General features: G+C 32.8%; 1 protein-coding gene across 1 annotated transcript; it reads right to left on the reverse strand.

The window, feature by feature from the left end:
* Positions 1-2,737: 2,737 nt before the first annotated feature.
* LOC21399410 (protein WVD2-like 3) lies at positions 2,738-7,740 on the reverse strand. Its single transcript, XM_024167316.1, is given in 8 exon segments — positions 2,738-3,291; positions 3,483-3,593; positions 3,801-3,872; positions 3,964-4,051; positions 4,171-4,259; positions 4,434-4,983; positions 7,166-7,307; positions 7,642-7,740. Coding segments are annotated over 7 exon segments (1,224 nt in total). The 5' UTR covers positions 7,198-7,307; positions 7,642-7,740; the 3' UTR covers positions 2,738-3,009.
* Positions 7,741-15,054: the final 7,314 nt, after the last annotated feature.

The following is a 15,054-nucleotide window of genomic DNA, read 5'->3' on the forward strand; positions in this document are numbered from 1 at the left end:
ATATATATATATATATATATATATATGCTTTTTCGTGAAGATGGAGGCGATAGGGTCTTAATGGACTCAGAATTAGGTATATGATATATCGTTGGAAAGGTCTGTGAGTCTAATTTAATTCGCCGCTAGTTTCAGCTTAAGCAGACATGCAATGTATTATGATTTTTCATTATTGTTGTCAAACAAAAGTGTTAAGCGCAAAATGTGTCAATCTGGAAGGAACTGGTCTCTAGATTGAAATCCGTTTGAAAAAGATCAAGATGAATTATATCTCGTTCCTATTTATAGTTGTTTTGAATGTTTCATTTGCTTTTTTCTTTAAATGAATTATATCTCCGTATCTTGTGTTTTATTAAATTAATGAATTGCTACCTTAGTGTTCAAATAGTGACAAATGATTATATGTGTAAATTTGAACCGCCCGGTCCGGCCCTAAAAAAGAGAAAATTGGCCCAGCCCAACCCTATGCTCAAAAAATTTAGGACTAGTCTAGAATTATATAAGGTATTTTTATAAAAAAAAAAATCTTTAAATTTTTTAAGTTTGAAAAAAAAAATCTTCTAAGTAAGTGCCTTGGTTGTTTTTTAGGATGAGAAATGTTTCATTTGCCAAGGCATAAAGGTCCTCGTTTTGTTTCTTGATTTTTAAAATTTTATATATAAAGAAATTAATTTGGAGTATTTATTTGAAGGAGTATAAATGAAAATTTTTTTGAAAAAATAGAGAATTTACCTTTAAGAGTGCATGAGTCTGGACTTTTATCTCTTACTCTTGATAAAATATTATTTTTTCAGTGTAATTATTTGACGAAAAAAGTTATGAATCAAAAATAAAAAATAAAAATCCTGACACATGCATTTATAAGAAGTATTTATCAAGATTACCCATCAAATTTTAAGTAAAAAAAAAAAAGGCCTAGAGTACTCAGAGGACACTTTGTTTAAAGTACGAGATATTCAATATTAGATGGATAACAATTTGATATCATTTACATTGAGATGTGGATCCACTAATTCAATAAAACACAGGATACTAAAAATGTAATATTTTCTTCTTTAAATTAGCAGTTTGATTTAAATACTTGAGATAAGGCACAAGAGTTAAGAATTTGGGCAGAGTCCAGAACTCCACCATACCCGTGGCTGCTTGACGGCAACACGTTAGGCTATCTAACTCATTTTGTCTTTTGGTAGTTGGCCAAAAAACCCATTCTACACGCTTCAAAGTTCAAACTAGTTATGTGGTTAAACCTACTAATAAAGAAATTGGTCACCTATGGACCTAATGTTAAGTTCCCATGCTTGGAAATAAAAATCCTTCTTTCACGTATCTACCAAAAAATTAGTTCAAGAAAGAAATATGGGGACTTATCCAGTGAGACATATCCTTTTTAATTGTTGGTAATTACCACAATTTTAACCGATAAATTATATTTTAACGGTTGGATTTGTGAACGTCCACTTTAAAAATATATAATGTGCAACACAAAACCTCTATAATCACAAATCAGACCGTTAAAATCATAATCCAACAGTTAAAATAACATTAACTACCGGTAGTTAAAAATAACAAGTTTTATCAAAAGAATTCCCAATAAATAAACAGAATTGGAATTCTTATTGAAAGATAAATTTAATTGCCACAACCATAAAACAATAAGAAGTTTCTATGGTAGGGACATAAAATATAAGTACCGGTAGTTTTCTAATCTCTACTTTTTAATTGTTAGATTTGTATCAGAAACTGTCCATTCTGCATACTTTTTTTTAATCTGATGTGATTTTAACCATATTCAACGGTAAGAAACTAACATTACTAATAAAGACCTACTAGAGAAAGTCCCAAAATAATAATGACAATGGCATATGAGTAGAACACAAGAACTTAAGGGCTTGTTTGTTTCATATAATACTCCTTCAAGAGAAAATTGAAGAATTTACTCTTAAGAGTGCATGAGTCTAGATTTTTACCCCTCATTCTTGACTAATAACCTTTTACTAGTATATTTATTTGACTAAAAAGATTATTAATCAATCGTAAATGAGAAAAATTCTGACTCGTGTACTTTTAAGGGGTATTTGTCTCCTTTACTCTATATTCAAACTCAAATCATTGACTTTGCTACAATATTTTTTTCTTATAAAAAATTTAAATTTTAAATATTAGAATCAAGAATTATAATTTGAGTATACCTTATAAAAGAGCCCCAAGATTAGAGAGAAAAACTTGAAAGCGACTGTCCTTTTGACTGGCATTTTTTTCTTCAATGGTTGGGACACGGCTTGCTTAAAAAGTCATCTTTTGCAATTTAATTGCAAAAACAACTTCACCAATGGGCGCTTTACAATCCATGGGTGTCTTTTTCTTTTGCTTTAAGAGCTTTTAATAATGAAGCTTACCAGAAATAAGCAAAACTAGGAGTCAAGAATAATTTTCCACCCTTACAAAGCACAATATATTGTGGGTCCCTCTACCCTAACTTTTGATCTCTATAATCATGGCTAGAAATCACTTCTCACACAAATACCAAGCAAAGCTGCCCAATTAAGCACACAAATTCTCACTGAAAACAAAAATGTTTTGTAGTAACCTTTATCATGTACTCTCTAGTATAATCTCAAATAATATGAGTGCGTTAAATACTATTTCTACTTTCATATTGCAACGGCAGTAAAAGAAGACCCCAGTTTCTGTGGTCATTCTTTAAAGTATTGAAAATAGAAAGATGGATATTTAAACATATTGGTCCCAACATTAGTTCAAAAATTCAGAAAAGAAATTGGTACAAATAAGCTTCTTTGACAACTAGGCAAATAAAGAAAAAGTAACTTTTTGTATACACAGAACATATAAATAACAGGAAATTTACACTCATAAATTACACACAACACTGCAACCAGTAGTAGCAGCTACAAGGACGAAGTGCATAACTTTAAAAGACGGTGACAAGTCTATGAGAGAAATGAAGACTTTTCTCCTCTTATAAATTAAGAAAACTCACCAGGAAACTTAAGAATGGACAGTGATATCCACATTCCCCTGTCCGTTTATGTTGGCTGGAATGCCATTGTTTGTGTCAGCCTTGTCATTGGAATTGCACACATTTCCATCACCACTATGGAGGTTGGTCTTATCCTTTGTGTTGATGGGACCGGAATTAGTAGCTTCTTCGTTGTAACTACCCGTACTATGACGATTACCCCGCTCAGATTTTCCTTTCACTTTGTCCACTGTATCACTGCAGCTCTTCCTTCGCCCAAGCTTTGGCGATTTTGCACGGGTTGGGGGAAGCTGGCATTGAGAAAAGACAAGATGTTTAAATGGCCGTTTACCAATTTAATCATTAAAAATCTCTTCCTAATTCTGTTTACCATTCTGCTAAGCTTTGAGAATTCATAGTTCACAATGTATGCAATCTTAAAGTGCTATATGACAATGTAAGAACATGGAAAAAAAATAATAATAAAAGATCTTTGTAAGACCTTTTTAAGTTCAATCTTTGGTGGAGGACCCTCATGGTAGAAGCTAGGCATTGGGTTTGCCTTGAACATTAAGCTCTTCCTCAACTGTTTTATAGCTGCCTAACTTTCTTCCTAAAATTTCAAGGTTAATGAAAAGGCACAAAGAAAAGAAATATGTAAGAGTAAATACTTCAACCAGATAGATATAAAAAGACCATAAGATGTGTGAGAAACTGTAAGAATGCCAAACAATATCCATTCACAATAATTTATGAAAGCCAGAAGATAGAGAGAAATAAAGCTACTTTTACTCAGAAGAAACTACAGAAAGTAGAAAACCTTGGTCCTTGCTTCACTTTGAGTTTTCTCAGCCTCTAGTGCTTGGTGTTTCTCCTCCAATTTAGAATAAAACTAAAGTAGGGCCGCATCAAAGGGACGTCAATACTAGACAATAATACTAATGGAACAGATTCATGAAAACAGTTCCACCTGATAAATTTACCTCCTTTCTTTTCTCTGCTCGTTCAGTACTTTTAAATAATGGAGCTGATGCAACAGTCGTCCTGGACTTCCGTGTAGAGACTGTTGCTCTATGCATTGTCAAGAAATAAAATTTCTTCTGACGAAAAAAGAGAAAATGAACGCAATATAGGAATGAGAAAAGTAGACAGAAATTATCAATGCTAGACCAAAAGACATTTGAGGATACGAGGAAACAACAGAACAAGAATCTTCCTCATCAGGATGCTTCTTGTTATCAGGTTGCAGTGGCTTTCTTGGTACTGAAGGTGATGTTGGCTGCATATGTGATTAAAAACAAACACAGGATTCTTGTCAAGCACTTCTAAAAGTTTAACATGGATAATCCAAGCAATCAACATACAAATTCATTTAAAGAAACTAAACAGAAATGTAAAGAGGACTGATAATACCAAATGAGAGAAATGTAGGCGCGCAATGATAGATTTTTACCTGATTCTTCTTTCCAGTATTAAGATTTTGTAGATTACTTGTGTTTAAAGATTTCTTAGCACCATTACCAGCGCATACAGCACCACCAGGACGAGGTCCTGATGAAGCGCGTTTTTCAGTTGCCAGCGCAAATGGCTGTGGAACAGTGGGCTTTATTCTAACATTGCCAGCACCATGTTTTGATACATGAGATAATGTTGCCTTATTTTGATCTTTTGTTTTCTCACAGTCTAGATGGACTTTATCAGCAGGGTGGCCATCTCCTAAATCAGAGCTCACTACATTCGGTTCCTCATTTGATTTTTCACCGTGACACGGTTTAGAATGGTTCTCGTTAGTGCACTCCTTCACCTCATATTCCTTTACCTCAGTACTGTCTTCCAAATCCTTGAGCTCATGATCGCCATTGACATGCACATGTGACTCTAAAGTAACATTATGGTTGGGAATTGATTCAGGATCTGAATCCTGAGAAACATGTTTGGGATACTTTGCGACACTAGCAGACTCCACGTCCATGCAAATATCAGTAACTTCCATCCCCATAACACTGCAATACAGAAACCTTAGTATCACCGCCATTTACTATTTGCTATACATATGTGGCACCAGAAAAACTGAATAGCAACTAACACTGACCACGATTTTTCATTTAATTTTTGTCAGAAATTGAGAGTACTAACTCAATAACCATACCAACATAAGTCGTCATTCGTGCAAATGCCAGAAAATTCAAACCAAAAAAAGGAATTCCAACACTTGTAAGAATCCATGTGCAATATAACTGTAATTTCTATAAAGTCTATGTTAATAAGATATGAAATTTCGCTTGAAGAAGATACAGTGTGCATAAGAAAATAGCTTTACACAAATAAAAAAGTGAAGAAGGAACCTAGCATTATAAGATCACGATGGGCAGGTGGCTATGTGATTGATTCTAGTATTCATTAGATGTGTAATAATAAAAAAAGCAGAGTAAACAGGTAGAATTGCAATTTGACAATTTTTAGTAATGTTGCACCTATTCCCTACATTTACAAATCATATTCAAAAACCACATTTAAAGTCTTTCCCCAGAAAAAGTGTTAAAACACAAATGAACACAAGGATTAGGCGCAGCATTATGGAAAACATATTGGTAAAGTCACTGGGGAGGTTTTTGTTATATCCCAAAAGTAAAGGATGATTACACACAAATTTAAGTTCCAAATTGTTCAGAGACTGTACAAGTAATTCATAACAGAAGATTAAGAATAAACACTGAGTACCAAAAAGGACTTTATTTTCCTAGTAGTTGCAAAACTCCTGATTTTGATGTCACAATGGAAAATTATGGCGCAGAGAATAAGAGGACAGTTTTAAAACTTTAAGGAATGCTATAATTATGATTGAACTGGCCAAGACCGATGAAAAATCTCTAGTTTCTATAACAAGGGTAACCAGTAACCTCTATCCCCAATCCCCTTATTTTCTACAAAAAGAAAAACAAAACACCAGGAAAAAAAAAAAAAAAAAAGCTTGTCTTTAGACCTTATTTCTCATGTGTATTTTTTAGCTGGCTGTTATTCAGAGAAACAAGACTAGTTATAGTGATATGAAATCAGTCTATAACCTAATGAATTGTCAGAACATCACCACAGGCACAGCTGGAAAGCCGTTAAAATATGAGCCAAATATATTTCATACCCTGCAGATATAAGCTTATAATTTAAACGCAAAAACACGCTTCCATCTACTGAAATGGAATATTTATTTCACACGTACATGAATCAAGAGAACATAATTTAAAGTTACTCTAATACCATACTTAAAAAAGACCAATGTTCACCAAACAAAATAACTGAAGGTGGAAATAGACAGAAAAGAACAACATTTAAAACAATAGCAACACCTTGTAAACTTGTTAAAAGTACTATTATTGGCCCACCTCCTAATAGCTTAAGCTTTTTAGATAGATTGGTAAACTAACATGGTTCAGAAGGTTCTGAGTTCAAACCCCTGCAATTGCACTCTTTATCCCCTTTAATGTCATCACGTGTTGGGTCTTTAATATATTTCGGACTTATTATCAAATATTCACGTGTTGGGCTTTTCAATTAATTTAACCACATGGTTGTCCATTGTCCAGCATACGTGAGGGAGAATGTTAAAAGTATAAAACTATTGTTGACCCACCTCTTAATAACTTAAGCTTTTGGGATGTATTGGTAAATTAACAAAACTAAAAACAGAAAAGTAAGAAACAGAACATTGGCCTTCCCAACAACCATGAACGCCAAGGAATACAAAAGGGAAAACACTAAGATCTCTTTCATTTCACTAATTCGAGTTTTCAATTCTAGTTTTGCTACAGTTAAAAGCTCTCACAAAAAGTCACATTTAAGTTTTTTGCTACAGTAAAAAGCTCTTACATAAAATTACATCTCAGCTCGAATTGAAAACTTGAATCTGTAAACTGAACGAGGTCTATATACACAGGAATTACAGGTAAAGGGTACTAGACGTGGTGATAATAAGCTCAATCCATAATTTTGATTCTAAGTCCAAATTAACAATAGGGGCCTCTATTAAAAGAATAGCCCACATTAATAATAATAATAATAATAATAATAAATAACAAAAATTTAAAGGGATGTCAACAAACATAATTAAAGCAAGAAACTAAGATCAAATAAAACAGGAAGCAATCTAGGGGGGAAAAAATCTTATATGATGCCAAAACCATAAATGACCTTCTGCTCAAATAACATAGAAATGTCTCCATATTACAAGATGATATCTCAAGTTCTCACTTCCAGCCCAAGTAGAATTTGGTCAGCACCTTTCCAAACAGACGAATTTCTTGGTTAAATAAGAAACCTCCGGGAGCAAACACTGCAAGCAATGCTTTTTTAAGGAAATTGAAATCACAAACACATTCACTAATACAGGCCAATCAGTTCGCCTAGGCTACATTATACGTTAAATAAACAAATAACTTTTTCATTTCATTTTCTACCTACACTTTCTCGGCAGCCAAACGACTATTTTCCACGGAAAAAAAATGGAAAAATCGAACCGCATTGAAATGAGAGCAAATTGAAAGACAGATCAAAAATCGCAAAACGAGATATCTGAGAAATCGAAGATTTCATGCATGCACAGAGATGAAAACTGAAGGAGAGAGAAAGAGGAGAGAGAAATGTGGCAAATGTGGTAAATAACTCACATTTTCGGTCCGATCTGTGAAAGATTTGAAGGCTTTTCTCGGCGAGAGAGAGAGAGAATTTGGGGGGTCTCTGCAAATGGTTTGAGTTATAATGGAGGTGTTTTTATTATTGTTTTTTTGTGCGTTTCTGTTGCTCGTTTTTATACCATGCTCTCTGCCTCGTCGGCAATAACGCCGTTTCTTAACGGCTTAATCAATTATGTCTTACATTATTTCTTCTTCTTTTTTTTTTTTTTTTCCTTTTTTCGATAAAGGAAGATTTTCTATTACGTCCGCGGTCTGCGATATCGGTAAGTTAAATTTTTTAATCGTTGAATTTTTTTTTTTTTATGTGATTTTATATAAATTTAACATATATAAAATTTAACCTTTCAGTATGTTAATGAACCGAAAAAGATTCATTTAATAAATCAACTTATTTTCTTCTTTTTGCTGAATTTTTTATTGTTGAAGAAATCCAATAAGTTAATTTTAAGATTATTTTCGAGTGATTTTAATAAATCAGAAGTTTTAATTCGAGTCTTGTGGTAAAAGTGTTTGAGATTATTTTCAGAATACTTGTGTAATTTTAAATAATCTTTGATAAAACTAAAAGTTCTTCCATCAAGTAATTATAGATCAATGCGGAAAAGGGTAGTTACATTTTTAACTTGATAAATTCTTCGATTCTCATAATATGTTGGAGGTCTTTCAATATTTCAATTAAGGCTTTAGTCCCCTTGCCCTTGTGTGACCAAGTGACCTTGCGTGATATGTTGTTTTAGTCATTTAATTATGTTATATATGCCAATGACTTTATTTACTATGAGCATAAATATTGTGTTCCTTGAGTTGAGGTAATTATTTATTGATCTCGAAATAAATAATTACCTCAAAAATAGGGTAATAAATATGTTATATATTATTTCTCACCTTGCTTGCCCACAAAAATAGGGTCCCAATATTTATTGATCTCAAAATTCTAATCGATGGATAACCTATAATTTCGGGGTCCCAAGAATTTCTTAAGACATTGTAAAAAATATTATTTTTAAATGGTTCGAAATAACTTAAACACGACTTATTTATTATTTTAATGGGTTAAACCAACTGAATCTAAAGTTACAACTAGTTCGATACGTTTTAATTATTTCAATAAGATTTTATTTCCTCTCAATTTCACTTGTTTTTCGAACAAAGTTAATTAATATTTAGTTCTTTGTATTCTTATGATTTTCAATAAGGGTAATAGGGTAGCTTCTCTGAAATTCTCACAATTAATGTAAAATTTAGGAAATTTTGTAAGACATTTTTCAACAAGTATTTCTTTTTTGAAATAAATATATAATAATTAAATTTATTCAAGCAAGACACATATTACAACTGCAAATTTATGATAACCAAAACAGTCAAACTGTTACTTCGTCTATGGAACTAGGAAGAATTCATCATGCTTTTATCTTTCAATTGGTGTGTGTACATAAGTAATAAGTTCAGAAAGGAGTCAAAATCGAACTCCATTAAAAAAAAAAAATAGACCTTTGACCTTTCGCCTCAGGTATAGTTTCTACTGCATGGTACAATAACAAATCTATAGTTATCGTTAATAAGTATTTCATTTAAGTATAAAAAGAAGTAATTATCTGATTTTAATTAAAAGCTGAGAAAGGTATACAAATTAATATGTCAAACTCATATTAAAGTGGCTATGTCAAATCATCATCCAACCTCGCTGAAGTTATTCACTTTCCTAACCTTTTTTTTTTTCACTTTAAGCATATGAATAGATTTGATATTTCATTTTTATAGTTGGTGCAAACAATTTCCAATAATTTCAAGCAAAAGAAAAAGGAAAACAGTTTCCAATAAAAAGAAAGAAAAAACAATAAGATAACTACAATGACATTCTTTGTATTTTTTTCTAAACTACCTCCTTTGATCAAAATTTTTTTACATCAATACTCCTTGAAGAATTGAAAAATTTATGTAGACACCCTCTAAATTCGTCAATTAACAAAATCAACACCTTTAATGGAAGTACGGAGTGGAGAGGCTCTGCTATGGATGCATGGGGGAGGCGAGGGCCGACAATGATGTGGAATACGAGGGGTGAGGAGCTATGGCTGTTTGTGAGTGTGATGGGATGGGCAATGCTGATGGGGAAGAAGTTTTGGCAGTTGTTAGGGTTGGCACCGTTAATTTTACCGATTTAAGTTTAGAATTCGAGTTTTACTATAATAACAAGCTCTCAAAAATAGTCACATATAACTTTTTTACTATAGTAAAAAACTTTCACATAAAATTACGTCTCAACTCGAATCAGCAAACTAAATGGGCCCAAAATATTTTGATCAAAGAAATTTTTTTTTCTCTGTTTTTAAATTTAAGCAAGACAAGAATTGTTAGAACAACTCCAACCATGCTAACCATTTCATGTTTTTAGTTAAATTTTGTTTTTTTGTTTTTTTTTAACTTTTCTCCGCTCCAACTATTAGCTAAATGGTTAACTATTTTGGCTCAAGCATTTTTCACTAGCTGAATGTAGCTAGTAAGAAATGACTAGCTAAATATTCTTTTTATTATTTTATTCTTTATTTTGACATAAAGTAAATGTTAAAAAAAATTATTTTATACTTTAAACTTAAAAAAATATTAAAAAAATTTATGTTTAACTAAAATAAAAAGTATAATTAGAGTGACTCAATAAAAAGTTACTAACTAAAATAACTTTCTAGTCATTTTAGTTAAAATTTAGTTAAAATTTATAGAGCTTCCTTAGAGATGCTCTTGACGTAGACTCAAACAAATAAAAAAAAAATGTACTAGACTCTTGTTAGGATGAGTTCTTTATCCCATAAAAACGATAAAAAGAACCTTTTCGTTGTTCATTTCACCTTCGTTCAAGTTAAAGGAACATGTGCAAAACGAAACCTATTCAATCTCTCAGAGTTAATATTTGTCTCTCAATCTCAGATTGTCAAGTAACATAAGCAAGCAAGAAGTTCTTTCATGCAAAGGATCGTTGTCCGCTAAAAATCTCAACTACCAAAAATGCTCTTTCCTACTTTTTTTGTTTTTTTTTTGAAAAAATATTTTCCTAATATTAGTCATGTTCATAGGTTTTTTTTTTTTTTTTTTTTTTCTCTTGGATTTCATATTCACATTCCATTGAAAAATGTTCAACAAAAAGCCTAAGCTTGTAAAAGAATATACATTAAGGAAACGTGCATTTGATTATCTTTAATCCCACCTTTTTTTTTAATTTATATTTGTACAATAATTAGGCAACCTTACCTTCTTCTACGGGGGATTTAACATGACGTTTTGACGCCAATACCAAATGGGGTTTTGTCATATGGTCAAGACTCAAGAGGATGTTCATATCTTAACCAAAAAGCAATAAGAGAGAAGACGTTCCATCCAAATTATTGCTTGGGCCCCATCTTTGATTTCTCCCGCTTAACCCTTTTGATAAAGCCTTAACACCCTCTAAATTAATTTCACAACTCCCTTCCTTTTCATTAAATTCCCATTCTACCCATCACTCCTTATCCTCAATTACAACCAAACATAACACACTAAGACCTCGTTAACTTTTCGGATTCGATTTTTCAATTCGAACTGAGATGTGACATTTTTTGAGAGTTTTTTACTGTAGTAGAAAAAATTAAATGTGACATTTTCTGAGAGTTTTTTACTGTAAAAACTTAAAACTCAAAACGGTGAAATGAACGAGACCTAAACTTGTATCTTGAGCCTTTCAGTATCAAGATTACCAAATATGTGAACTAAGCCGAAACCTTAATAATAAAGTGGTTTACTAGTTAAGTATAGGTAAAATATCTTAATATTGAATTCAGTATTATAGGATCAAATCTCTTACATACCAAGGTTTGAAAGAAACAAAAATCTACATCTATTAGTATATACTAATATGTGTTTTCGAACGTCAAATCATATTAAAAATAAACAAATATAAAACACTGAGAATAATCTAATAATAATCATGGTTGTATATAAATTTGACAGTAAATTCACATTTGACTCTGAGATCAAATGTAGAGTTCAAATTCACCTATCCAAAATTCAAAAATAATATAATGATAAAAGGGTTAGGAAAAAAAAGGAAAGCTTAATAGTAGGGGTATAGTTGATATTTAGAAGATAATTGAAGGGCAATTAGGGATAATGAAGATTATGGGAAAGATGATGGAGGACACGGTTTGGCTTGTGGGTTATATATATGAGCTGTGTGGCAATGACTTTGTTTGGAGAACTTCTGCCGAGTGGAGTAGGAGAAAGGGTAGCACTTGTGGGGTCCAAATTTTGGGAGGAATGTGGGACCCCCTTCTCCCACACGGCCCCACAGGACCTTTGAAAATGAATATGATTATTCAAACCCAAGTGAATGGTCGATCTATATATGAGGTCCCACATTAGGAGATTAATGTACGTGCCAACTGACATGATTGGTCTACTTACAATCACATCATATCCATATCCCTATTGTTTAAGGTCCTTGTGCTTGTCCCATGAAAACTGGTGGCCAAATGGAAAAGGGCTACCTTAGAATTGTGATTTGGTTACATGACACCTTCATTTTTAAGGACACTATTTTATTAGCGCTGCTATTAATAAAAAAATGAGTTCCACCTATAAATAATATATTGCCCGACTTATTTTACATTAATGAGTAGTTATGAACACCGCTATGTTTTATATCATTGTTTAATATTTTTTTATAAGTTTTCCCTTATTCTTATTTATTATAAAAAATAATTAAAAAAAGCTCTCTCTTCTTGTCATTTGGTGGAAAATAAAGCTCCCAAATTGATTTGACTACTGAAAATTTCATTGAGAATTTATAAAACAGTACCTATTAAATATTGTGTATTCATCAGGTTCAATTTATTTTTCATATTTCTTGTTATAATAAGATTTTAATTTGATTTGACATGTAAAAAATAACCCAATATTATTAGCATTTTTTTACACCCTATTAAAACTGAGTTGGTTTTATTTCAAAAGAAAAAAGGAGAAAAAACTGCGTTGGTTTATTTAACTATATTGACCTTTTCATTGATAAGTTATAAGTGTTTGACATGATATTTTAATTGATGCAGTATAAAAATGTAATTAAAATTAATTTTAATTAACGTGATGTGATATTATTTAACAGAAAAAAAACTTGAATCCTTCACTAATGCTTGTACAAAATACTTCTCTCAGAATATTACAATATTTTTAGTAAGAAATCACGTGTTCCAGAGCAAAAAAAAAAAAAAAAGTGATAGTTATAGTTATTATTATTATTATTATTTTGCTTAAGATTACAGTTACATTTTTTTATGTGTACTAATTCCTCTTTTACTTTTCGAGATTTTGTTAATTATATGGGATTTTCTCTAACGTTCCTTTTTTTTAAAATATCGGTGTGTCCTGTTTATTAACCGTTAGATATGTATTAAATTTAGTTAAACAATCAAATCAGATTAAAAAAATAATATAAATCTAACGGTTGCTAAGTAAGAAACACTAATATTTTTAAAAATACAGAAAATACCAGAGAAATTTCCTAACTATATATGGGTTAAAGAACGAGGTAAAAGGATGGCATTTCTATGAATTTTGACGAGTCACTGCCTTTCTTTCCCTATAGAGAGCTCTAGATTGTCAGTAATTAAGTCAATTAATATTTAAAATATATAAGATCAAATATGAGTAACTAAAGTTTATACATTAAAATTATGATTTCTCAAAAGAAGAAAAAAAAAACGAGTTTGAACATTTTAAAATTCCTTTTGACTTCAATTGTTGAAAAGAGAACCGAAACATCAAAACAATAAAGAGCGGCTTATTAAAGGAAAAACCAAAATATCAAAGAGTTTTAAAGTCTCATCAAGATAAGAGAAAGCATTGTTGGTCGATCAAATGTTGCAGCTAATTGATCATGACTAATGTTATATGGGAAAATGTGCACTGATACGTTGGACGGTGATAGCGCTCCACGTGACTCTATATTTGCCACGTCAGATAGCAGTCGATATCTGAGCCTTGTTTTCTATCTAAATGATTGGAAAGGCTAAGCGTACAGACAAATCTTTAGACCGCTGACCACTCAAGACCATCGAGGCCTGTATGACTTGCGCATTGGAAGTGCCACAAGAGTGAGCCGAACGAAGAGCCTAGTTTACTAGTGTAGACGTCGATGGCAGAAAGCAGGTTACGGAGTGCCTCAATAAAGATCCCTGACACAGGCAGGTTGCGTCTGGTTCAAAAGACGTCAGTAGCACATGGATTAATTATGAGTCCCTAAAACCGCCTGTAATGAACGGTTAAGGATTACAGGATCTACAGAGCCGTAATAGGGGACAAATTGGATGAGTGAATAATGCAAAAGGTTGATAGGTTATGATCTGGGTCCATAGGGTAGTAGGCCACTCGAGTGGATAAGCCTACGAGGAAGAACCACCTAAGAAGTAATCGTTGGGCTATAAAAGGGGCAAAGCACCAAAGGGTGGGAGGATATTTTTTTCATGTAATAACAATAGAGAAAAAATATATACAATACATAGTGGATGTAGCTCTTAATTAATAGAGTGAACCACTATAAACCTTGTGTATCTTTTACATTCATTCAAGCACTACTTCCGCACTTCTTGAATTACCATTTCACAAAAAAGAAATTTAGCAGTATTACCCCAAATATATAACAAATTCAGGCCAGTAACCCAACAGAATACCAAGAGGTAATCCGGCATAATTCTGTTGGTGAAATTCAACCGTCAACAATTGGTCTACGCTTAAAAAAGACGTGTTTCAATGCGCTCGACATTGCGATAAGTGCCAACAATATGCCATGATTCTTAGAGCGCCCCCAGAGAACCTAACTTCCATTCTTAGCCCATGGTATTTTGCCAAATGGAGGATCGACCTGATCGGACCTCTACACCTTGCACCCGGAGGCCTTAAGTTTGCCATTGTCGCAGTAGACTACTACACTAAATGGGCCGAGGTGAAAACTCTTACTTCGACCACCGAGGCAGCCTGCATAAGCTTCATATGGAACAACATTGTATGCAGGTTCGACGTTCCACATTCGATCGTGTCGGACAACGGGAAGCAGTTCGACAATGCCTCAACGTACAAATTCTGTAAGGGTTTAGGCATACGAAAGGACTTCTCAGCTCCAATACATCTGCAGGCCAATGGCCAAGTTGAGGCCATCAACAAAATCCTAAAATATACCCTGAAGAAGAAGCTCGATGACTTAAAGGGAAAATGAGCCGAAGAACTCCTAAAAGTCTTATGGGCATACAAAACGACAAGTCGAACTACCATGGGTGAAACACCATCCTCTATGGCGTACGAAATTGGATGGCCGCACGCTGGGGTGCGCTCTGTCCGCGGGCTAGGGCGCGCGCTGGCCGCGCG

The sequence above is a fragment of the Morus notabilis genome, unplaced genomic scaffold (assembly GCF_000414095.1).
Source record: "Morus notabilis unplaced genomic scaffold, ASM41409v2 Scaffold81, whole genome shotgun sequence".
Classification (NCBI taxonomy): domain Eukaryota; kingdom Viridiplantae; phylum Streptophyta; class Magnoliopsida; order Rosales; family Moraceae; genus Morus; species Morus notabilis.